At 40.3% G+C, this 26393-nt stretch overlaps 1 protein-coding gene across 3 annotated transcripts in view; it reads right to left on the reverse strand.

Moving 5' to 3' along the window:
- Window positions 1-26393, reverse strand: part of NSF (N-ethylmaleimide sensitive factor, vesicle fusing ATPase) — a 70784-nt gene that overhangs the window by 22301 nt on the left and 22090 nt on the right. For all 3 annotated transcript variants that reach the window (XM_019474287.1, XM_009287853.2, XM_009287854.2), the window contains exons 8-13: window positions 12996-13195; window positions 10744-10909; window positions 10114-10188; window positions 6289-6476; window positions 1695-1790; window positions 891-1047 (exon numbers count right to left, since the gene is read on the reverse strand). In XM_019474287.1, the coding sequence (XP_019329832.1) occupies window positions 891-1047; window positions 1695-1790; window positions 6289-6476; window positions 10114-10188; window positions 10744-10909; window positions 12996-13195 (882 nt within the window). The remainder of the gene's footprint in view (window positions 1-890; window positions 1048-1694; window positions 1791-6288; window positions 6477-10113; window positions 10189-10743; window positions 10910-12995; window positions 13196-26393) is intronic.

Here is a 26393-nt window from a genome sequence, read left to right on the forward strand (position 1 = left end):
GGACTGGCCACTGCACCAAAATTAGCATGTGTTTGTATTTTGGAGAAACTTCTTGAACTATGTTTATGCCCCTTCTAAATATGATTTCTGCAGGTACTGTGGCAAACCAGTCAACGGCATGAATGCCAGATAAATACTGACAAAGACAATTTGTTATTTGCCTGAATTCACACCAGAATAATTCAAACAGAGACCAAAGACGCATCTTAATCTATACATCCAATATAAATCAATTTGGAGTGCAAGAAGGTATTGTATACAAGCGATATGTTGGCCACAAGCCCACAGAATTATTCAGGGGATCTATTCAAGGTTAATTTCAAAGCTACAGACTGCTAAGCAATAGTGGTAATCCACATTTTTTGACTTCAGGAAAAGAAAGAGGGAAGCGCTAAATAACAGATTCTACTCCAATATGTGTAACGTAGATATTGGAACTAGTTTCCTTGACTATTCATTGTCAATAACAGTCTAGATAGAGGGCAATCCACCTCTGTCCAACAGCAGACACCTAAACGTGGCCAGATGAACTGTTGTTTGAACTCAGCTAATTACACTGATGAGCTCTCCAGTGACTTCAAAGAGAATTTAGGCAACTAACTCAGCCAGAGATGTTTGCACTGTAAAACATCCACATTTAGGTTATTAACTGGGTACATTCACTTCTCCATTGTTCCAAGAACAGGATTTCTCTCAGGCTGAGAAGCCAGTTTTAATATCTAAAGCAATTTCACCCAAGTAAAAGGAAAGAGACCAATTCTATTTTTCCTCCCATGTGTTTCTTTTACGTACAGTTGCAGGATATAACAGATGACCACTTGGGCAACTGATAGGAATAGTTTACAGAAGTCGCTTGGGTTTTTTTATATATATATTTTTCTTAAATTTACCTTCTAGAAGAACGCTAACCAAAGGAGTGCGGTCACTGTTCTTAGTTTGTTGAACAAGCAGCTCCCCATCATCCAATACCCTTGTTACTGGATCACCCTGCTTAATAATACCATTCATGATGTAGCTTGCATAGTCTTCTTGGTTGGTTCCAAATGCCTGTATTAAGAGAGGGAACATTTATTTTACTGAGAAATTTTGCATCACATCAGAAAAAACATGAAACAATTAAACATCACCGAAGTGACCAGGACCAAGACTCTGGAAGATGCTTAAGTGAGACAGTCAGTACTGGAAGACCCATTGGTGACACACAGCATTTCAGTTCAAAGGACTGAACACTGAATACTGTTGGAGACCATGCACATTTAGAAACATCTTTTCCTATACCCTTAAAACAAATTCTAATCAGTGCAAGTTGCCAATGGGTTCTGAATCCATGCCGTTTAAAGACAATTCTCAAAAATGAGGCTTAAACCTCCTACTACAGTCCATATTAAAGCTGTCATCCATTAACTGAAGTAGCCTAAAAGGGAGAGTATACATACAACAAGGAGAAGAAATTCCAAGTTGCTCTATTTGTTTGTTCTATTCCTTTTTATGATTCTTGCATGCAACAAAAGGCACAAAACAGAGCCTTAGCACTGCAGGCAGAAGGAGGCTCCCTACTTTCATTCCTACAACACAGGACACGGTATGTCAGCCCATGGCGCACCATTGCATGTCTGATCCCAGAAGGAAGTTGCTACCTCATGTCATTAGCTGTACTGGGTGACTGTTACAGGAGTGACATAGTGCCCACTTACTGGTTTGATATCATTCTCCAAAGACGCAAAGAAGTCTCCTCTTGTCACACGCAAGCTCTCTGCCTTCTCCATATCCACTTCCACTTTGTTGCTGGCCTAATAAAGGCAATAAAAGACATTTCAGTACAGCAGTACCACACACAACCCCTTATCAACTTCCACCCGCGGATCCAACCTTGTAGTTGGTCTGTGTCAATAAGAAAAATGCTTCTTAACAGGACATTTGTTGGGCGTGTGCTGCATACCACTGGAGCAATCATCATCTTCACAGAGCCACATCCATATGCCAGCCCCACAAAGTCATTAAGTAACAGTTGTTCCACTCCACTGGGTGGAAAGCTGAAGTGAAGAGTATGGCCATGACACCACATTTCAGAGAAGCCATCCCAGCTAAGAACAGGATGGAAGCTCTGCACCATCCTTATTGCTTCTGTGCTACCTTGACTACATAAACCAAGTGTCAGTGAGGCTCAGACTGGTGCCCAGTGTGGGACTGATCTCACCTAAGTTTAAATTGCTAAAAGCTATTGGAGTTATGTAGGTTCCCTTTACAGTAGGGAACTACTCTTTCCATTTAGAGGCTGTAGAAAAAGTTCTTCGTTATGCTTTCTGGGTGCTGGATGGGAAGGTGATGAAGCCTCCTTCATTGTGTGACTTCTTTCAGAAAGACAAATTAAAGTTTGGTTTAACCCAACTCTGAATCTACCCACACCATCTTTGGCAACTAAGCCAAAAATAAGAATTATTCACACACCTCTATTTCAGGAGGTTTTGGTTTTCTATTCAAACCATGTGCTTTCCTCTCCGTACAAGAAAGTCTTTAAGGGGACTGGTAAATATTAGATTTCTTTCTGCTTTGTCTTTTTTTGCTTCAGTTCAACCAAAGGCATGAATCTTCCCAAGGTAGCGCTATCAGTATTACTTGGAATAAATAAGCTGCAGTTAGCTCCACTGATATTGCACTCCTTTCTAAATGAAAAGCATCACCTTTTTACCTTCTGCCAATCCCAAACCGTCCAGCAATATTTAAAAGCTAATGATTGGAAGCAAATACACAGTAGAGACAGCACTACTGCAATCTTCTCTTGTAAATCATTTCTCAATCACAACTACAGGTACCACTAGGAGGAGGCCCAAAGTTGCTCACACTGGAGCCAGAAGAGGTTATTAATTCTTTAAAAGAACTTGAGAGTAGCCTTTAAAGCTGGAGACTTTATTCAGATGTCTGTAGACTTTAAAGACAGCTGTAGATGTATTACTGAATATGGCTGCAGCTCCACAATATGGAACGGCTCCATTTACTAGGATTATTTGTAGATCTGCAAGTATATTCATTGCCTTGGGCAGCAATCAGGAATTAAATGGATTTGAAACAACTTTTCCACTCAACGGCATACAAACACTGGCTATTACATACTAATCCTATGGGTGCAGTCTGCTGAGGATCCCGAGTGGAGTTAGAGATATCAGAAAAAGGATTAGTCACAAGAGGGGCAGAAGTTGATCTGTGAAAAGCAATTCATCTAACTGTTAAGTGGTAAGGCAGAAACCTATTTTTAAGTAGCATAGAGATGAGGCAAAAGATCTTCATTCTTTTCCTCCAAAGTGCAGCCTTGAAAGGCTTTTGATAATTTCTGAATTTCCCAATTATACCACAACAAATTTCTCTAGATTCCAAAACAAGTATAATTTTCATTGAAAGCTACCTGAGTCTTACAACACCACCTGCTTCTACCTGAGAGTGTAATGGCCCTACATTATACTCAGGAGGTAAAAATTTAGGATTTCAAGGAGTTTCTTGGAAGGCATAGCAACCTCTATCACCTTTGCCTATGACCGAGGTGATGGACAAGTCAAATAACTTTGACCCTCAAAGACCTGTCTCAGAGACATTCTCTTCTGACTAGGATGATCTACAAGAACAAGGAGTAGTGCACTTAAGCATGGGAAGGAAAAATCATAATAAAAATAATCACATTATGTTTGTCTTGTAGAGTAGCAAATGCAGCCTCTAAACAGCAACCTCAGGAACTGGCCAGTAACACTGTGCCAAACAAATAACTATAACCAGAGGACAGCTGAAATGAGAGAGTCCCTTCTCACAAAAACACCTACCAAGCAGAAATAAAGGATGCCAAATATATCAAACTAGCGTAGTACAGGCTGATCACTCTTCTACTTTCCAGAGGGAAGTGAAGGTACTTGAAACACTACTAATACATTCCTGAAGTTGTTTGTACACTTAAAAACAGGGGTTTTTCTTTCTTTCCTAGCCTTTAATGAGTTATATGTTTTAATTTTTAAACACACACACTTTGAGAGATTATCAGAAGAGTTTAAAAGATTCAGAAGAATAATGCCCCTTGATTTTCAATTTGTGCTCTTGCTTCTCGTAGGTGTTTCTGAAAACTAGGTCAGGCCTATGATGTATATTTTAAATTCTGCAGTACTCGTAGAGGAGAATAAAATACCTTAGTGCATCATTTAGCTGAAGACATCTTCAGAATAAACAATAAGATTATCCAAAAATACTACGTCAAAGTGTTTAAAAAGAAAAACAAAGCGTGGCCGCTTCACATTTGGAAGATACATACATATATTATTAAGATGTCAATCACACACCAACCTAAAGGAGGGGACTGCTCTTTTACATTTATGCATTGCCATTTTCTCTTCTCCCACTGTGACATTTTGGCACAACAGGGAATATATCAAAACACTAATGGTCCCCAAACTCACCCAAAATTCAAGCATTGAAAAAAAACATCAACTATAAGCAAAATTAATTATTTAAGGAAAATGTTTTGCTTGTGAAGGGATGAAAATACCTCCAGAGGTGCTGATTTTTTTTTTTGAGACAGAACACAAGAAAGTGAGAAACGGTTGACGTTTGTGTTTTTTTGCTAGAGGAAACAATTAATAATTTTTCAAGTATTACGGCTATACAAGAAAAATTAGCAGAAAGAGCCATTTTTGCTTTAGAAAGAGTGCTCCCAAGAGATACAAACATCTAAGCAACCAAATGATTTCTCTTGCTTAAATGAAAGCATGATTTGCTTTCCTCATATTCGAGGCTGAACAGACTTTTTACTTAAAAACATACCGGTGCTGTGGAATTGATGTCAAAGGCTTTTCTCTGCAGTAATTCACACCAATTCTTAGCCACTAGAGCACAGGGGCTGTGTCTTTCAGCCTCCTTCTTCACGAACTAATCATCTCGTATTTCAACACCATCGAATACTGTGTTTTGTATCTGGATTAATATAACCTGACATTTCACAGTCCCTAACGCCTTTCTAGTTAAAGATACACTGACGTCCCATAATCAGCAAACATTGGGAAAGCAAGGCAATGTTCCTCTAGAATGGAGGGAGCTGAGAACATTACAAGTCTCTACGCACACTGAGATGATCATCAAGTGAGTTCCTTATTTGAAATGGAAGACATTATACAAGTCCCTTCTGAATTCAACCAAGATTTTAGCATCAGTGACATCTTGGAGCAAAAGATTCCTTCCACAGCTTAAATACTTATTCACACAACGTGCTTCTCCTTTTCCTTGCTTTGAGCATGGCCCTGCTGGTATCGTTTGCTGTTCTCCGAGTTCTTGTATTAGGAAAGAGTAAACAATCATTCCCCATTCACTGATTCCAATCTACTGATTCCAATCCAATCCAAAACTATTCACATACTTTTCATAACCCTTCACCATATTTTTTTCAGGCTGAGAAATCCTAGTGTAACCATTCTTCCAATGAAAACCCTCCCATACCTCTGAGTTTCCCTACTGCCTTTCCATACCCTAGTTCTACCATAACCTTTTCAAGGTGGGTGTCCCAGGACTGCACAGATTCAAATATACCAGGGATTTTATCCGTGACATAATCACAGCCTCACTTTTGCTCTGTATACTTCTCCCAGTAAATTCTAATGTTGCATTTGCTTTTTTCACTGGTAAGGACTGAGCTGCTATTTCAAGTTCATTATAACTTCAAGAACTTGCCCCCAAGTAATGGTCAGGTCAGTCCCTATCACTGCCTATACCTTTTTGAATTTTCTCTCCCCAGTGTACACTTAAATTCACTGACTACATCTTGTGCACTTGCATTATTTCAAATGCCTTCTGCAGTTTTCCATAGGTGGCCTTCATCTTTATGACCACAAAACAGCTATGAGCTTGTAACCTTGCTTCCCCCCCCCCCTCTTTACAGATCATTTATGAGTATATTGAGCTGCACAGGCTCCAGCAGAGATCCCTCCCATACAACTGGCTGTTCTCACTTTCACCTCTTACCTCCTAGGTCCAATCCATAAACTGAGCTCAAGACCTTCCTTTCAGTTTTTATCAAAATACATTGACAAACAATCACCTTCCATTCCCACTGAGCTATGCAAGAGCCACTTGGAGGTCAGGAGATGAAAGAGGTAATTCAGAACCATGTAAAAGCACAGTGAAAAGGTGGTGTCCGTAAGAATTTCATCTCCTAAGGTATGCTGAGATGCCATTACCCCTTTGGAAGTAAACATGCAAGAAAGGACTCCAAACATAATTATTTTCCCTTTTTTTTCCCCAGTGAGAGATGACAGGACTGACCTTAATGTGTCTGTTCATAGCAGTAGACTGAGCAGCTCGAACTAAACCTTCTAATTCAGCACCACTGAAGTTTTTAGTCTCAGCTGCCAGTTCTGCAACGTCCACATCTTCAGCCAGCAGCTGGTGTTCCCGCATCCGTACTGTGTGGATATGAAGAATCTGAAATCGACCCTTCTCATCTGGCAAGCCTGAGATTTTAAACAGAATGCATGTCATTCAGTGCCTCAGCACAGCAACTGCAGCAAAGCCTTTCCCTCTCCTCAATGGTCCTACCTCCAAAGGCTCTTTCTCAGCATGAGCAATTCATTCTTACAAGTAGAATATTTGACAATGCTTTTTGTTTGAGAACATTCAATTACACTAATTAACCTCAGCAAATTGATTAGCATCACCGCCAAACTAGAGAGAAAAAGTGGAATGCTTAGTTTTTTTCCCTCAGGGTTCCTCCAAGTTGGTTGCTCTCAGGCTTCCATACCAGGAATTCACCTTACACAAAGGCAATCTAGTCAGTCCCTTGGCATCCCTAAACCCAGTTCCTACCTTGTAATTATCATAGAATCATTTGGGTTGGAAGGGAACTTTAACGATCTAGTCCACCCCCTGTGCCACTGGCAGGGACATCTGTCACTAGATCAGGTTGCTCAAAGCCCCGTCCAGCCTGACTTTGGAAATTTCCAACGATGGGGCATCCACAGCTTCTCTGGGCAACCTGGTCGAGTGTCTCACCACCCTCATAGTACATTTCTTCCATATATCCAATATAAACCTACCCTCTTTCAGTTTAAAACCATTGTCCCTTGTCCTGTCACTACAGGCCCTGGTAAAAAGTCGCTCTCCAGCTTTCTTATAAGCCCCCTTTAAGTACTGAACGGCCACAATAAGGTCTCCCCAGAGCCTTCTCTTCTCCAGGCTGAACAACCCCAACTCTCTCAGCCTTTCTTCACAGGAGAGGTGTTCCAGCCTTCTGACCATTTTCGTGCCCTCCTCTGGACCCACTCCAGAGTGTGTACATTTTCTTTAATCTTCCTTTTCTGACCAATGCACCTTTAGAAGCCCTTCTTATTATTCTTCGCGTCCCTTGCCAAATTCAGCTCCAACTGTGCCTTAGCTTTCCTGATCCAATCCCTACATATCCAGGCAGTGTCCCTGTATTCTTCCCAGGATACATGTCCCTGGTTCCACTGCCTGTGCATTTCCTTCTTACACTTCAGTTTGACCAGGAGGTCCTTACTGAGCCATGCTGGTCTCCCGCCTTCCTTGCCCGATTTCTTACACATGGGAATCAAGAGCTCTTGCGTGCTAAGAAAAATGTCCTTAAAGAGCTGCCAGCTCTGTTCTGCTCCTTTATCCCTGAGGGCAGTTTCCCAGGGGGTCCCATCCTAATTACTTAATCAACTGGAAGTTCGCTCTCCTACAACTCAGGGTCTCGACTTGACTCTTCACCTGGCCCATACCATTCTCACACAATGTTCATTTTCTCCAATTGAGGTGATAGTTTCCCAGCTTGCACCTTAGCAAGTCCCTTCTAAAATGCATATAATGGAAGATACAGAAAAGACTTTTTGTGAAAGAACGCATAACAAGTCAGTCTGGCACATCATCATCTTGGTAAAACCATGCTGTTCTTTAGCTCACTTTCCAACCTACCTTCACAGCCTTTATTACAAGAACCTGATAATTAGCACTGATTTAGTGTTTGTGCTGAGGGTATGTGAAAAGACATTTTAAAATGTGCATAGTCCCCAGCAGCGTTCAGGCCTTATCATCTGATCATTTATTCTAGGGATGTCTTGCTCAGTCCCTGGAATGAATTTAATCTAATTAACTTTTATCAACTAAAGATGCAAGTACTACACCTGCAATACAGTCTCACCTGGGCTTACTTATACCAGTTGCTATTAGGCATTTGTTTTCAAGTATGAGATTGTTCAAAGGCGACTCTCACTGTGGCTACACTTCTTCGTCCCTAAAACACACTTTCTTTATTGAGTCTTTCCTTCAATTCCTTGTGGCTGTGTTAGTTTGTAAAGACTGTATCTGGCTACAGCTTTTGCCAATACTTATTCTCTCTTCATCAGCCTGACTTCTAATAATTCTCTATGTACTGCTATACACTTCTTTTCCCAATTTTCCTTTTTTGTGTATTGTGCCAGGAATAGGCACAAGCCTCTTTCAATATTTCTTCCTGCACCTAACAAACGTATTAGTCTCTTAAGTCTCCAGCATATTTGAAACCACCCATGCTGCCTGTGCTCCACAGCTAGTGCTCTAGCTGAACCTCTAGTCCAGTCCACACATCTTGCATGAGCTACATGCACAGTAATGCCCGATACAAACTGTTTCCTACAGTACTCAAGGACAGCATTAGCTCTGGAGTATCAGCATCAGCTCAATGCCCGGGTTACCTCTGCGGCTGCCTCAGAAGTCATCAGCTTCACTTCCTCATTCCTTCTTTTGCCTAAAATCTTTCCTTTTCAGCTATCACAAAAACTCTTTCCTGTTTCTGGCTCTTTCAAAGAGTGATGTTACCCTTTAAGGATAAGGGAAAAAATCCCTAGCAAGCTCTTAAGATTACATTGATAGATCAGATTTCAAGAGTTTCCTGACAGTTCAGACCAGCATAGACAATTACAATTTTGCCTGCCACTCTAGTGTGATATCATACCATTTTTAGGGTTATATGGACATTTTCATCTGATTTTCTGCAATTGAAAGGAAACAGACCATATTAATACCCATGGCCTTGCTTGTTCCTTTTTTGTGACTCACTACAGTTTAAGAATTTTTACCATTATAATAGTAGGTGCCTAGCTCAGAGCATAGAAAATATTTTGTGACATTTGCATGTCTGTGGAAGGTTAGGGGAAAATGTTTTATGAGCTCTTCCAAACTACACATCTGAAACCGCGTTTCCAATCTTTAAATTAAACATGTATCTCAACCAATTTGAGTTTCTCACTGCAAGACAGCATCATTAAGCTTTTAATCAGTCCCAGGCTATTCTCTATTCAAACATTCTTCTATGAATTGTTAACCTCAGCACTGAGCACCACAGTCTAGTCACCCTTTAGACTCCACCATGATCTTTACTGATCCAACTTCTGATCTCAAATGCAAAGTCAGAGACTTGTTTTCATAAATCTAAGAGAATCTGCCCTTAATTTCTTAATAAATCCTACATTATCAGATATTCCATTATTTAATCTGCATTGGTGACAGGCAGATGTGTACAATTACAAAAGTCCCTTTTAAGTTACTGACAGATAGCGTTCTTTTCCAGCTCACTAGAATAAATGGCTAACAGAGCTCTTCGGCCCACTTTTAGTTCCGTTGATGCAAGTAATCCAGACCTGCTGATTTCAGAAACCAATAGCCAATGCTATTTAATATTTGCAGTTCCTGCAGTGAAAGTCACCATTACCACTTCATGCAAATAAAGTGATCTGCCCTTCCTCCAAGTCAAGAATTGCTCACACACTGTACTTGCCTGCTCTACAAGTTCAACAGTTCTGCAGTTTCCACCTAGGAATGATCTGGTGCCATTACTTGGCTCCTTTCATTCATGCAAGAGATTCAGGGTCCTGCCTGCCCATACCTATCCATTCTGCTGGACAGAAACTGATACCAGGTCAATGACTTATCAGTAGGTAAGTCTAAAATGGCATTTTAATTTGCTGATTAAATTTACATGTAATATTATGGAGGGAGCTGCATGAAGTCTAGCACCTATGCCACCCTGGTTAATTGTTCACACTATGATATATATTTGCTTTACCATTGTAAGTACATGTGAGCTTACATATTACGATACGCTAGCTTGCTTACCTATCTCCATTTTCACCTCCAGTCTCCCCGGCCTCAGCAGGGCCTCATCAATCAGGTCAGGTCTGTTGGTCATTCCTAAATTAAAAGTTAAAAACAAAATAGGCATTATCTGAGTTTACTGAGTGGGTCTCCAACTCCTCAATAAAGCCCATAGAGCTAAGAAGATACCTCAAAGAGTCTCAAGAAAACAGACAAAAGATACCCATCTCCAGAAATACTGGAAAAGTCATGCCCTGAAGTAGAGTCAGGGCAACAGGGATCAAACCTGTATCTGTGACTGTATCTGCAGGGCTCCTGGCACCAGAACAACTAGACAACACAGCTAGAGAAGCCCCACTCCTTCATATGCTGATACATCAACAGATATCATTCCTTGCAAGTTTTCTTAAACTATGAAACACTCGTTATCAAAAGCTAAAGGAGGAAATTGTTGAAAGCAGCAATGTCAGCCAATTTCAGCACCATCTCCCTTTAAATCTGCTACTGATGCTTGTTAAATAGCAGTCATTCAGTTTGGATCAGTCCAAACAGATCCCATGCCAGTAATGATAACTTAGTTGACCTGCAGCAAGCAAAACATCAGCAGTTTTCAACCAGACCCCATAACAGGGAAAGTAAGCACCATCATACCAATCACTAGGATGTTATTGAGCTGCTCTACTCCATCAATTTTAGACAGCAACTGGTTTACAACGGTATCATGGACTCCAGTGCTACCCGCCATGCTTCCTCTCTGCTTGCAGATTGCATCAATCTCATCAAAAATGATGATATGCACACCGCTGTTTGCTCCAAGCTATTGGAGAGAAAAAACACGTCAGGAATGCCACATGTCATCGCTGAAAGCAATCCAAACAAAATAGTAACTTCTCAACAAGGCTCAGCCACGGAGATACAGAACATTGATACCTCCAAGTGGTTTTAGTATCACATTATGTATGTATCGGACCCCTTTCCAGAATAACATCTTGCTGTCCTCCAAAATTGGGTGGTTGGGGGGCTTTGCCCAAACATAGGACTTCACAGCTGACATTGGTAAGAAAAGCAGTGTTTCAAGGAAGAGGACTACACTGAACGAGAAAAGCGCAAGTCCAAAGCTGGAACACACAAAGGGTCACAGTACTCAGTATCTGGGAAAGCCCTCCAAAAGGGAGACGAAGAACAAAGCACATCTGTGGAGGGATGCACCCAATGTGGGAAATACCCCAGGTTGTACTAAAGTTAGTAAATATACAGCTTGCCAGAGTAGCTTTGTTCTTAATATTTTTAAGGAGTCCATTTGTTCAGTGCCAATCAGGAACAGAACTGCTTATTTCCAGGTTCACTCAAAGGTGAAGCAGTTGCAGCTGGTAAGAGAACAGGATACTTTTTGTGACCGTATTATGAAGCTTTTTCCCTTCAAATTCCACCTCTAAAACATCTTTTGTGGACAGTGGAGACCATGTTAACACTGGGTAAATGTGCTGTCACTGGCAATCTGCCCCAGACACAAGTCATTACAATACCAACCTTTTCGAGACCTTTTTAATCTCACAACTTGTCATCAGGACCATCCCCTCCAGCCAATATAAAGTCTATTTTAACAGGTGTGTTATTGAAACGGAAAAGCAGCTCACAGCTTTCGGTTATATTGCAACAACCACAGAGAAGGAGATTGTTTACATCAGTATGGGTTACCGTGCAAAGCTGACTTATTGATTAATAAATATTTTGCAGAAGGAAACTAAATTATTTCAAGCCACTAGCAAAATCTGCAGTCTTGTTAGGTGTAAATAAAATTAAAGGGATACAGTGTCCTTTGCTAATGTCTTCTGAAAAGACTTCCCTCTATCTAATTGTGACTTGCCTGAAATTGTATTTTCTTTACCAGAAAATCTTGTCAAGATTAAGTGATCCACAGCAGAGAAAAATTGCCATAGCACACATGAAATAAGTATTTACACCTTCAAACTAAAGATTGGGCTTTTGATAGCCAGCTAAAGTAATGGATAAAAAAAACAAGTTTGGAAAAAACAGAATCTTTATCTCCACTTCCAGTTTCAAAGATCTATACTCCCGTTTCGAGACACCATTCTCATCCATTAGTGTTCTGCTGAGAAGAAATGATGTATCGATTATAACACTTCAAGGATTATAATATACTTATACTAATAAGCCTCTAACCCAAAAACCTGAAACCGTGAAAGCTTATTTGAAATTCATCCTGTGTTATATGCCACGTATGTATTTAGGAGCAAAAATCCAAATAGATTAATTATATCTCCCCCACAAAAAAAAAAAAAAAAAAAAAAAAAAAAAAAAAAAAAAAAAAAAAAAAAAAAAAAAAAAAAAAAAAAAAAAAAAAAAAAAAAAAAAAAAAAAAAAAAAAAAAAAAAAAAAAAAAAAAAAAAAAAAAAAAAAAAAAAAAAAAAAAAAAAAAAAAAAAAAAAAAAAAAAAAAAAAAAAAAAAAAAAAAAAAAAAAAAAAAAAAAAAAAAAAAAAAAAAGAGAAAAAAAAAGAGCAAAATTTTTGCAATCCTACTTTTAAGCACTTTCTGAGCGGGTGACACACCACATAATACAAAGCATAGCCCAAATAGGATGGACCCCACTGTATTACTTTAAAATAACTCTACATGGAATTTAAACAAACTGTCCATCTTCAGCATAGCTAGCTAGAAGACCAGCTACCTTTTCAGGTTCTAAAATCATTTTTTCAACTGACATTGTGTGAATCTGTAGAACACTAATATTCAGTGACTTGCAAGGAATAACTATAATCACAAGCTAAGCAGTGACTCAGTCTTTTAATGCAAGCAGCAATTTTCTGATTATAAACCTCCTTTCCAGTCATTCTTTAGGCACATTCATACTGACCATGCTGTTTATCTATGTTTGCATTACCCTTCTTTGTTCTTCTTCTGCATCAGCAAACAGCTTGCGGATGTTGGCCTCAGATTCGCCCACATATTTATTGAGGATTTCTGGACCATTGACCACCTTTGGTTCTCTGGCATTCAGCATCTTGCCAATCTGTCTCGCCATAAGTGTTTTACCACAGCCTGGAGGTCCGTACAAGAGAATGCCTTTCACATGCTTGCAGCCTAGAACAAGAGAGAACAAGTTTAGAAAGCAGGCTTACAGTGGAAACAGCAATATAGTAAAGCGGGAATTGCTGCTTACAGTAGGGGTGCTTTTACAGGGATCTGGCAGAGATGTGCATTAGCCTTAGCTCTGCTCGGTGCCTTTATCAGTGAAATTCAAACACAGAATTGCCAGACTGGATCAGAGTCATTCCAATGATCTGGCAACGGCCAGGAAAAACAACCCGTAGAACAGCACAAATGCTCTCCCATGCATTAGGCATGCTAAGTTAATAGCTAAGGACTGAAAGCCTGAATTGTAACTTCTGGTTAGTAGTACAAAGCAACAGAGATCACTTGGTAAACATATGAACGTGTTTTCAGTTCAACAAAACGCAAGAGTAGGTCCCAGGGATGCTGATCATCCCCAGGTAATGTGGGGCTGCAGATACTTTTTCTTACATCACTATACGCCCTGAACACCAAGCAAAGATGCACTAGCAATTTAGGACAAGCATGTACTGCATCTGGTTCATTTCTCTCTTCTCCTAGAGGGACACACAGTGCCTACAAAGGTAGCCTTCCTTCACAGAAAAGTTTCAACTGAGTTTAATTTTCAGGTATGTAAGGAAAATGAAGCATTAGACCCTCAGTTACTCAACTGACAGTGAGCTCCCAGCGTAGACATAGATCAAACACATTAATCTGATTCTTGAAAGGGAAAACAAGGAATATCATGTAGTAACGCCTAACTTTTTACCCCTGTACTGGGCTTTAATGAGTCCCGTGTAACACATCTAGTTCTGATTCCAAGTTTATAGAACAAACATTGAGAAAACTGAAAAAGGCTTCTAAGAACCAATAGAACCATCAGCCCAAAAAGCTTGACCTGTAACTAGAAAGACCTGAAAAATTCTAATTTATTCAAATAACAGGACTTTGATCACTGTGCATGAGCATGGGCATTTAAATTCTCTCCTCTAGGGAAACAGAGTGTACAATGGATGCAAGCTAATGCTGGGCACATCCCAGTCAGCAACGGGCACAAGTTTCCTAAGTGTGCACACAACCCCTGATAGAGGTTCCCAAGTGTGAACAAGAAAGGTTTCCCTGAAGGATTCATTTTTGATATACAGCCTGTGAGCCCCAGACGTATTTTATCAATTGTCTGAATATCCTTATGCCTGAATATTTCATGCTGTGCCTTATACTATGCTAAGAGAGGTCGTGGTACCAGCACGTGTCTACGATGGAGTTTGTTTTATTCGTTTAATGGGACTATCAGCATTTAGACAAGATCTAGCCAGACAGAAAAAGTAACTGCATCAAGACAAAACCTTTTTCCTGGGAGCAATCCAGAGGGGCTGGTGTTGGAAAACCCTGAAATAGGAGAGCAGAGATCATGTATCAGCACCAGGTTTTAAACACTGAGCACCAGACTCAGGGAAAGCCTCAAAGAAGTAGAAAGCCACAGTTTCATAGAAGAGGCATCTAACTACAAAAACAGCAAAGGAAAATAGAAGTTACCTAGAGAAGAAAAGACACAGGAGCTATGGACTGCCCAATTTAAAAGACATGTACAAGACAGATTCAGGAGCAGAGCGAGTTTAGATATTGTCTGGTCACAAAGTGGTGAGGAAATAGAAGAGAGAAATATATAATTTATTTTGTCTAGATCTTTGTATTTCCAGCAGACCTCCTTTTTCTGTTTTCCAGTTGATATTGAAGACCAAAGAGTAAACACAAAACTACGAATAAACAAATTTATTTTCAACACTTAGGACACAGCAGGTATTTCAGTAATTTATTTCTTCCTACACAATTTCAAGCTCAATAAAAAGTATTAGTTCCTCACTATATCTCTTCACTTTGCCCACAGAAAAGAAAGATGTGCAGATAGCAAAACACTCAGCCTACATACTCATACTCAAGATGTCCTCATGTTTTAGACCATCTTGGCCATACACGGCACCAACAAGTTGACAGACTCCTGCATCTACTGCCCTTCCTCTAGAGTAATAACTCATGTCACTGTCATCCTCACCGACCAGACCGGTGAAGACATCCCAAGGAAAGAGACCTTGAGGAAGCCACTGTAGCCTATGGGAAAACAGCACATTTAGAATCTGCCTCGACAAAAATCTAGACTCTGAACACAGGCATTTAATTACAGAGGTAGGGAATTCAGTAGCACCTTCTCCTTTTCTCTTGCTCTATCTGACTGCTGCACAAAATCCCTACACATGTGCTCCGGACAACAAGCGAGGAACACAAGATATCACTATATTTGAAGATTAAAAAAACATATCTTTTTTTTCTAGAAAATTTATCTAAAACCTTAGAAATCTTGAAGTATTAATTGTTTGAGGTAAAAAGCAACACATTAATTAGTGGAAACTGCTCCATGCTGTAGATGACATTCATAATGCATTCCTTTTATACTACATTCTTGCAGTTTCGACTTTTTTAAGGATGCAAACCAACCAACAAGAGTCCTGCAGTGCTTAAGATACACATTAAAAGCAAAAACCAAAAAAGTAGCAAATTGATGGCACAGAGCTCAGACTGAGAGGACTCGAGTTCAGTTTCTACCATCATCAAAAGGTTAACAAGCTTGGGCACATCAAGTTATTTGTCACCCATGGGACACCCACAGAATGACTTCCCTCCTAGTTTCTGGCTTGTCTCAGCTACGTGGTAGGTTCACCCCATACAACAGAGTCCTCACAGCTGCACAGACCTCACAGCAATGTTCTGCCTTGAAAGAACAAGTACTTTTCTCCTTTATTAACTTACCGATACTCAACTGTGATTTCATTTACTCCCGAATATTACAGAGATAAACAATTAATTTCAGTCTGAATAATTGCTCAATACAAAATAATTTCTATTATCCACATGCACTGCTCTCTCTCTCTTTCAGGTGGTTCATCCACCAAAATGAAGTTTCAGGAGAGCATTGCTATGAGGAGCGTCTGATCCTTACCAAAACCCCAGAGAGCAACAGTGCTGCATTGAATAAACACAGTAATAAAGCTGAAAGATTTTTCTGGGCTTCTCCGCAGACAAAAAATTCACTACAAAAATCAAGAGATCTAGCTAAGAAGAATTCATTAGTCAACTTTCAGGCATCTACGAGTCAAAAACATAAACAACATATACTGTCAGTAAAGACAAATTTCACACAGGAACGAATGAGGCATAGATAAATTAAAAGCTATTCCTGTCAAATCAATGTCACGAAAGGTATTGTTAACGTGTTTCACGGAGGAACATGATCACTTATGTAGCCAAACAGCACAAAGCAGGATTTCGATGATGAGTGATGCTTTGAAGGGAAATCCCAAGCAAACTGATGCTCAGACAGCTCCACTGTGCTCAAGCAAGAGAGGCTATCAAAAGGCTACCGGCAAGTCAGGGCACATGTACACAAACAGGCCTGGGACCATCCTGAAAGAGGCAGGAAAATTGTACTGGAGAGTATCATTTTTCTCTAGTATGCTTTTAAAAAAAAACACGAAGAACAGCCTGGTCCTATTTTTTTTTTTTCCTCCTAGTTTTCCTGCAATTCACAATCTCTCTCCTAGAAGGAGGTACAACCTAGTTATACCCACTAGAAGCTTCTCTTCTACAGCCCAAAAAAATTGAGTTTCTTGAAAAGCCCTCTGCATGAGCTCACACAGCCTTAGCAAAGGGCTAAGGCTGTAACACACTGCACCTGAAGTCTCATCTCCCATAGTGGGAACATATGGAAAGCAAAGGGCAAACCGGCGTCATTACAGCTGGATGACTCTGGTGAAACAAGACAGCCTTTGGACAAATTTGCTTAGAAAGCCTCCTAGGATTTTCACCCTCTTCCTGTTCAAACTTGCTTATCATGAGAAAGCATCATCTCTTATCTAATAAATAATAAAAATAAAGGACAGAAGCTGTTGCAGGAAGAAAGAAGGAAAGAAAGAAAGAAGGCTGGTCAAAGGTAGGCCACTGCTTCAGCTGCCTGCTGAAGTCCTCAGCTGTACCATGCCATTAGCTACTCACCCCTCCAGAGCAAAAATACCAGCTCTGGGACACAGCAGGTTCCCAGAGACAACTTGACAACTACCAAACCTTACCCTGACAAGCTCAACCAGTGTTGAGTAGTCCATGCTCAGTCTTTAGCAAGTAACAACACACGTGTGCTCCCCCACATCTGAACATCAAGGACATTACTGATCATCTGCTGCAAGACTTGGTTGCCACTGAATGGGCAACATTGAGAGCTGGGTCTCAGTCAGGTGGAAGAACATTCCTGAAACCAAAGCAATCAGTTCCTCTTCAAATAAAATTGCCACAAGCTACTCCAGTAGAGACTTCCCTGTATAGCTACCTTCACCTGGCTAAAATTAAAGTTTTAAACACAAGCAGGACTTTATTAAAATAGACAGGTGATGACAAACTACAAATGTTATGTTTCAAATCACAGTGGGATCCTATGCACCACACAGGAATTTTGATTAAGTTTATCTTCCCTTTGCTGATTTCACCAACGCAGCCCAAATGTCAATACTATTATGAGAATCTTATAAACACAAATTATTAGCAGCGCAGACATCTCTAACTCGTTAAGTTTACCATTAGGACTCCAAATCAAAGGTCATTCCTGTAACATGATACTTAATTATGCAATTTAATGACATACAGTTAGAGGCTGACTAGGTATGTTAACAGGAACTAAAATACACCAATATGGCAAACATTATACACAAAATATCAGGGAAAAATCATAAAAACTGGTAAGAATGGGAGAGTTACTAGTGTTACCAAGAGAAGTCAAACACTATTTTGAACCAGAATGTCACTTACCCAAAGACAAGATAAAGTTTATTTGTTCACCTCTCACTATTCACTTTTTTTTGAAAGATCAGAAGAAATGTTTTAGTATAATAGGGATTTTCTACTTGGGAGTGTAATTCCCCTTTTAATTAAAATCAAAGCATTCTGGTGTGATTGTATCACTCAGATGCACCTATCGGGAATCTGCATCGATAGTAAAGTACCGATCCTGAATACATCAGGGAGAGATGCTTATCTTTGCACATTAATCTTCAAGCTGGTTAGAGTAAGATCAGGGTTCCCAGACTTCACCTGCCACACAGACAAAATTTCCCCAAAAATATAGTTGGGTGGAATTTCCCCCTCCTCTCGTCCTGTAAGCTCAGCATTATTCCAGCCTACATCACTGCCTCCAGTTAATCTTCCTGTAGGATTTACGTGCTACTGACAAGTAGCAAGACTGAAGTAACTTGTTTCTGCTTTTAATCCAAAGCTGAGACAGGCAAAGAGCTACACCTGAAACAGAAATTTTTATTTTAAGTGGACTCTCAATAGCCAGTTTTCGTGATCTATCAAATCATTTGCCACTGTAAAGAGAAGACAACCAAGTCAGTAAATTCTTCCTAGATCTTTGAAAATAGCTTTCTCATCGTATCTTGTTTGGCTGTGAGAAGTTTAATGCGTGCATATATAAGGAGGCAATAACTAGATTTATGGCAATGGCAGGACATTTATCAGTTTCTGATGGAATGTGATAAAAATGAAAATAAATCAGCTTTAGAGAAGCTTCCAACGGAATGCCTTTGGCTACACAAACAAAATCATGACTCTCAGGAAAAGGGATTTTGATAAGAATATATACAAAACAAACCAATCTTTAAAAGAAGTCATCACTGCAGCAAAAAAAAAAAAAAAAAGAGTAAATGCCTCTGCCTCTTAACAGAGGAGCTACAAAAATGTAGCTAATTTAAGACAAAGATTATGCAGAGCTGGTGGATGGATTGCTGAACACAGCAGCTGATGTTTACAGTCATACCCCACCTGGATGTTAATAGCCATAAATCTCATCAGCATTTTCTACTTTTTTTTGAATAAAGCTGGATCATTTCTGTCTGCTTAGAAAGTCAACATGATGTAATTTGTAAACGCCTTATGGAACACTTACCCACAGAGCATTACAGAGTAAACAAGTATCAACTTAACAGGGTCACTGGGATGTCTCAAGGCCTGTTTTTCCAGATAGAGGAAAAACTGTGGTTGCCCAGCGGTGGTGACGATGCCTGCTAACTAACACCACAACTGCAGCCATATGAAGTGAGAGCAAGAGTCCTCTCAGTATCTGGTGATGACTATGGCCATCAACACAGAAATGCAGAAATTCCTTGCAGCACATTTGGTGTAAAGCCCCGTCCCCTCCTTCCAAGCCTGCCATCTGCGACCTTCACTTCACATTTCCACGTTCCTGTTTTGAAAGGGAGAACATTTTTGTTTCCTGGCCATGAGGACTTTTGAAGCCCTCTCTCTCATATCCCTCCCACTGGTCTCTTTCCAAGGCTGAAGATCTTCAAGCCAATTCACACTATGTACAGAAGCTTTTCTGATGCGACCATCCTGATGCCCTCCTCCACAGTTTTTCCAGCTTCACTGCATCCTTTCTGATACAAAGGCCAAGACTGCATCCAGCAAGTCAATACGTGAACAAACTACAGATTTACACAGTGGCATAATTATGTTCTATTTTGTGGGGTTTTATTTAATTCTTATTAATAATTACCAAATTCAAGTAGGAATTGACTGACCCCTACTGAGCCTTTGAGCAATTGTTTTCGTAGATCTACTATAGGCCCAAAATTTTGCTCAAGTGAAAAATGAGCACAGCTAGCATCTTACAAGCTGTGATTTTCATGCACACCGTTTTTCACTGATCAACATGAGGTTTCATTGTTGTTTTATTGCTGAGTCACTCAGCCTTGGAAAATCCTTCTGCAGAACCACAGAACAGTTGAGGTTGGAAGGGACCTCTGGGGATCATCTGGTCCAACCCTGCTGTGCAAAGCAGGTTCACCTAAAGCAGGTTGCTCAGTGCATCAGCCACTCCTCCCAGTTTTGTGTCATCTGCAGACCTGCTAAGGGTGCACTCCGTCCCATCATCCAGGTCATTAATGAAGAGGTTAAACACCACCAGTGACTAGCCTCCATATGGGCTTTGTGCCGCTGGTCACAACTCTTCGAGCCCAGCAGTTGAGCCGGTTTTCAGTCCACCGTGCTGCCTGCTTACCTAGTCCGTCTTTCATCAGTTTTTCTACAAGACTGTTATGGGAGACAGTGTTGAGAACCGTATTACATTTGAGATAAACATCCACAGCTCTCCCCTCATCCTATGAGCTAGTCATCTCATTGTAGAATGCTATCAGGTTGGTTAAACACAATTTCTACTTCATAAATCCGTGCTGACCGCTCCTGATCAACTTCTCGTCCTTCATTTGTCTGGAAATGGTCTCCATAATTAGTTGCTCCATCACCTTTCCAGAGACTGAGGGTGAGGCGGACAGGCCTGTAGTACCTGGCTTCTCCTGCTTGCCCTTCTTGGAGATAGGGGGGACACTTGCTTTCTTCCAGTCCTCGGGAACTTCTCCTGATTGCAATAATCTTTCAAAGAGAATTGAGAGTGGCCTCGCAATGAAGTGGGCCAGCTTCCACAGCACTCATGGGTGCATCCATCAGATCCCAACTGCAATTCAGTCTTCAGTTCAGATTCATTTCAACAGCTTCCTTTCCCCAGTCATTCATGAACACACTGAACAGCAGAGAACTCTGTGACCCTCCTCCACTGTGAGCGTGGACCAGCTATTCCTACTATTGTTCCCTCAACTATTTATCCAGCCACACATGACCTCTCCTCACATTATTAATTTCTTCACTTCCTTCAAGTCTCTATAATATGGGGGATGCTTGGGCGGTCTGCAGTCAATCTCTATGGTTTTAAGAAGGTGAGAGAAAAGACAGATGTTAGATACTTCTTAGCTGTCCTCCCCAAAGAAAGTGACACAGAGGTCTTTTTAGATATATGGAGGAAGAGTTAAGTGACCAGGTTCAGCCCCACTGGCCACAGGGAACCATGTGCTTCAGAGTGAGGAGTGAGCTTCATTTTATAATCAACGTTAGGCGGAGAAGACCCAGGAAAGCATTGGTCCACTTCTCCATAAAGAAGAAAAGCTAACAACAGAAAATGCTGAGTTCAAACTGCTAAATACTTCTTTACATGAATGAAGACTTCGTGTGTTATGTGGCAGCTAATGTTAATATCAGTGACAAATGGGCAAGAATAGGAAATAGGAGTAGGAAAAGAACAAGAGACAGCCCACGGGAGTATTAGGTATTTGCAGATTACCTGGGCATGAACTTCACCCAAGAGCACTCAGAGCGGGTGAAATCATCTCAAAGTCCCTGAGAACTTGGACAGGATGAGTGAGACGCTGAGGGAAAGAAAGTGAGTGTCATCCATAATGTTATAAAAGGAAAAGGAAGGAAGCCACGGGATTGGACTAAATCTCGAGGGATTCCTTTCAACCTCAACTATTTTCCGATTGTGTGGTATAGACCTATCACAATAACTTAATTCCTGGAAAATTCTGGCACAATGTCTTTTTAAGTAGGTAGAAGAAAACAAGGATACAAGAAATAGCCAGAAGGAATTTATTAGATCAGACTGAGACAACTTCCCTCTAGGAAAGAGTAGGAGGTCACACACAGAGGGTTTGAGAAAACAAATAAAGCAATAGAGGTAGATTTAGACTTTCATTAAGATATAAGTAGGTCTTATACATCTTCATAAACATGTAGGAAAAACACAGGCTGAATGAAGTTAAAGGTAGAAGAGAAGTGGATGGAAAAAAAACCCCACAAACTTTAAAGCACAAGAAAGGATCCATCCTGGATTTACTGGTATGTGGTGCTTTCATTAATAGCCTAGAAGATGGAACAGAATGCACCTATTAAATCTGCACATTACGATGCCAAGATCTACAAATACACTGACAGGCAGGATTATATTCATTTAAAAATAATGTAATTTGATGCACAACTTTCCACATTGGGGTAGGAATAATTAACTGCATGTTGCAAAACAAAAAAAAAAATCATCATATTGAGGATTATAAACAGGCACATACACCAAGGCACAGACAAAACCTGCCCATTGATCTGGAATTGATTAGCACCTCAGTTACCATCCCCTGTTTTGGTCACCACACTTCTAAGCAGTGAAGAATGACCAAGGGAAGAAAAACAACAATGATTGGTGATCGAGGTTATGACTATGAGAAATGGTTTAAGAACCTGAGATGTAGCCTTGAGAATACTGAAGAGAAACACGAACAGACAAGTATGTAAAAGCCTCGTCCAAAACCATAAAATAAATAAACAATATATAATGAACTGCTGCAAGACTGAGAATAAACACTTGAAAAATTTTGACAGTAAAGATGCTCCAAGCAGTGGAATAGGCTGCCTTGAGAGGTTCTGGCATTTCTGTCACCTCAGTTACGGGTTAGACATGCCTGACACTGATTTTTCATTAAAATTATCCTATTTTAAGAACAGACTGGATGAGATCCTTTCCATTATTATTCTTCTCTTATAGTATCTGAGTACTTCAAGAACATTAATGTATTAATTTTTAAGATACCTTAAAAGACAAGCCTCCACTTCACAGGCAGAATCCAAGAAAATAATATCTGAGTATCTGCTAATTTGAATGTTCATCTTGTGTTTTGTTAATACTTCACTTTTAAATAGTGAGCTGTACTTCAAAAATACAGAGCACTGAAACCAATTGATCCCAAGAGGTCAGAGCACAAGTTAAGATGATTACCAGGAAATAGAAATCACCTTGGAAAAGTCTGATTTAACATACTTATTGATGGTAACAGGAGAGGATGGAGAAATTGGGTTCCATTTCAATCTCTCAAAGGAATGTGATCTGTAACACCAAACATTTCTATACCTGTTATTAAACAGTAACAATGACATGTACATACGGAATCTGCTCTTTCAGCGGCCTCTACAACAACTAATGTGCCACCTAAGTCATAAAAATCACTTCCCTGCTGAAAGTCAAGATTGTGTTTCAATGCATGGAGACACTAGAGTGTTCTTTAAAAAGAAAAACGAGTTCAGTACTAGCATTTTCTTTTCAGGTCTGAGAAAACGCTTTTCAGTTTTGTTGAAATTTACAGCTCCAGGCACAAAATATCAAAAACTTTAGTCCAAATGGCTAAACATCTGTTGAAGTCGGAGGGGGGGTGGGGGGAAGAAGAGGGAAGAGCGTTATAATAAGTATTCAGCAATCTTAATGTTAGACAATGGCACAAGCCATTGAATGAGCTGAATTTAAAGCCTCAGCAGAAAAAACAGCATTTAACATGGATGTGAAAAAAGGGCTTATCTGCAGGAACAGTTTAGAAAAATATAATATTTATCAAATAAAAGGAGCTTTAGCTTGAGCAAGAGGATGCTTTGAACTGCAACAAAGAGTAAGCAAAACCAGTCTGCAGTTCACCATGAAGTTGCACAGCTTTACTATGAGCTGGACATCACAGAGATCTGGACAGGGCTTGAAAAGGAAGACGATTCCCTAGAAACACAGCTTTTGTAGGGCTGTCTTTCAGAAAGAAAGTGACTGCTATCTTACCTCCATCGGTGCCCTGCAAGTGTAAAGTTCCTTCCTCAGAAGTATCATTCGTACAACAGTGAGGCCTCAGGGACAGCACTAAAGAGGAGTGCCCCTTTTGTTTCAAGACACCTTCCTCAATCCTCATCCAGATCAGGATTTATTTCCATTTGGCAGTCACAAGATTATTAAGAGTCAAGCATTAGGTGAAAGATAACAGCACCGCCAACGTTCGTAATGCTAAAGAATCTCCAGTAAATGACTGCGAAACTGTAGCCTTAAAAGCAATCAGCTTAAATTGATGAAGGTCCCACTGTGGTTCAAAAGTGACCTTACCCCTACTGCCCACTGCCTTCCTCCTGCTGCCCCAGGCATTCATGTCGCTATGTCACATCAAGCCAACCAGGGAGCTGATCCAGCTCAATGCTAACCCTATAAATTTTTTTTAGCAGTAGTATTTTTTGCTTCCAATTGTATTAGCTCTCTACAGAGCCATACAAGCCCAAAGCTACCACAGTAGAGGTGGTAGATATGCGTACGGAAAAAGCGTGGGTAGGGAAAAGTAAATTGCCCCTTTCCAGGGCAGCAGGGAGCTATGGCGAGGTTTAATGACCAGCTGAAGTTGATCTAAGATTTCTTTTCTTGGATAAACCAAAGATTGTAGCATCAGAGTAGTATTTACACTGTTGGATGATATGGTTAACTAATGTTGATTTATATGCTCCAAACCCAGAACATTCCTTGGAAGTGCGATAAACCACACACAAATTGCAAGCAATTTTTGAACGGTCTATACAGCCTCTATGTAGTTACGGGACAGAAATATTTATTGCACTTGGCATAGAAGTTGCAGTCTGTGAGCACTGGGCAAAAAACAGAAATGGGTGAGCACCAGATAGCAAGCAAATTCTTTCTTTTCCTTTCCCAATAAATTATATACAAAGGTGAACAGCTGTCACACTGACATTTCAGATCTGAAATATAGTTAAGAGCAAGTTATAACTAAGGCAAAGAAAATGAATGTCAGAAAGTTTTGTTTTTTCAAATTTCAGATAAGCTCCTTAGCCCTAGGGTTAATCGGAGAGCTAGAGAGCTCTGTTTGGAGTCTAACTTCTTACCAGAAAAATGTTTCTTTGTGTAGTATGTGTGTAAACACGCACAAGTAAGGGTATATGTATTTATATAAATAATATGGCACACCTTTAATTCATTGCCCAGGGTAATCAAAATACTAGTGGTCCTTCAGAGAATCTTCTTCCTGTATTAAGCAACACCAATTAACAAGAGGAACCATCTGAGCAGCATACCCTGCAAAGCAGCTCCACAACCTCACCCTGCAGTCAGCAAGGTTTCGGACCTTCTCCAGAGGTACCTGTTGGAGATGTAGGTCCTCCCATGGCAAAGTTAACTGCTGCACATTGTTACCAAAGAGTGCCCAGCTGCCAGGTTAATTCAGCTAACGATAATACCAAGGGAATGTAATCATAGTCTGACAGATGACTGCTTAACATGCTGCCAGATTGCATGCAGCCAGGGAAGTTGAATAGGTGAAGCTATAGCAAAATGAAAACAAGCTCTAATTATCTCTAGTCTACTAACATATTTCTCATCACAGTCCAGTAACACTGATGAGAATTGCCAAAGTCTAAATCTTTTGCCTTCACATATGGTCACAGCTAAGGACTCTCTACTGCAGCCATGAATATATATGATAGTTGCTTCAAAAGGTAAAAATATTTCAAGTAAGGGATGCCGGTCCATCCAAAAGCCAGCTGTCAGCAACATTTCTGAACTGGACACAACAGAGTACCTAGGTAAAAGCTTTTCTTTCCATAGCCAACACTATTTCTCTCATTTCCTCCCTCTGCAGAGCAGCTAAATATTTAACAAATTTAAGCATTTGATATTCTCAAGCAGAGGCAGAGAAGTTATGACTTGCTCGCAGCCACAAAAACCAAGAGAACCAAGATCAACCCCCAGAAGGCCTTGGCTACCAGATCGATAGGAAGTAAAAAGGCAGGAGAGAGAGAATCATGCACTAATTGGATTTAGCCTACAGGGTTTCTTCAGAGTTTCTCCATAAGTGTTCAAATCACTAAGAAGAGACCTAACGCACCTCACAGGGAAGTTAACTTTAACATCAATTCCTCAAGCACTGGAAACGGACACACTTTACACAGCCACACACAAACAGGACCTGTTTTGTAATCAAAATCTTGATCGCTTCATTTGTGGGGAGAGGGAAGGTGGATCAAGAAATATAAACATACACAGAAATTATACAGCTACAGATTCCAAGTTTAAATATGAACCCACAGAAATTACATTCAGAGAATGAGGACCAGCTATAACATCCCCAGCCACTTTATGTGACAAAATAAGATATCTGCAGCTGCATATTGCTTACTAAAAATTAAAACCAGTACCATTTATCTGCCTGCCAGCACATGTTTACAAAGTAATGGGACTGCCTTTCCTTCCCCCGACCCAAAAAAAAAAAAGTTATATTTAGAATCTGTGCTTTTATTTCACAAACTCCAAGACGTGCCATGGCCTGTGCATCCTCTCCAGCATTTCAAATCTGACCAAGCATAGATCACGCCAAGTGCCGGGTCCTGCACTTCGGCCACAACAACCCCATGCAGCGCTACAGGCTTGGGGAAGAGTGGCTGGAAAGCTGCCCAGCAGAGAAGGACCTGGGGGTGTTGGTCGACAGCCGGCTAAACATGAGCCAGC

The sequence above is a fragment of the Aptenodytes forsteri genome, unplaced genomic scaffold, assembly GCF_000699145.1.
Source record: "Aptenodytes forsteri isolate BGI_AS27 unplaced genomic scaffold, ASM69914v1 Scaffold249, whole genome shotgun sequence".
NCBI classification, from domain to species: Eukaryota; Metazoa; Chordata; class Aves; order Sphenisciformes; family Spheniscidae; genus Aptenodytes; species Aptenodytes forsteri.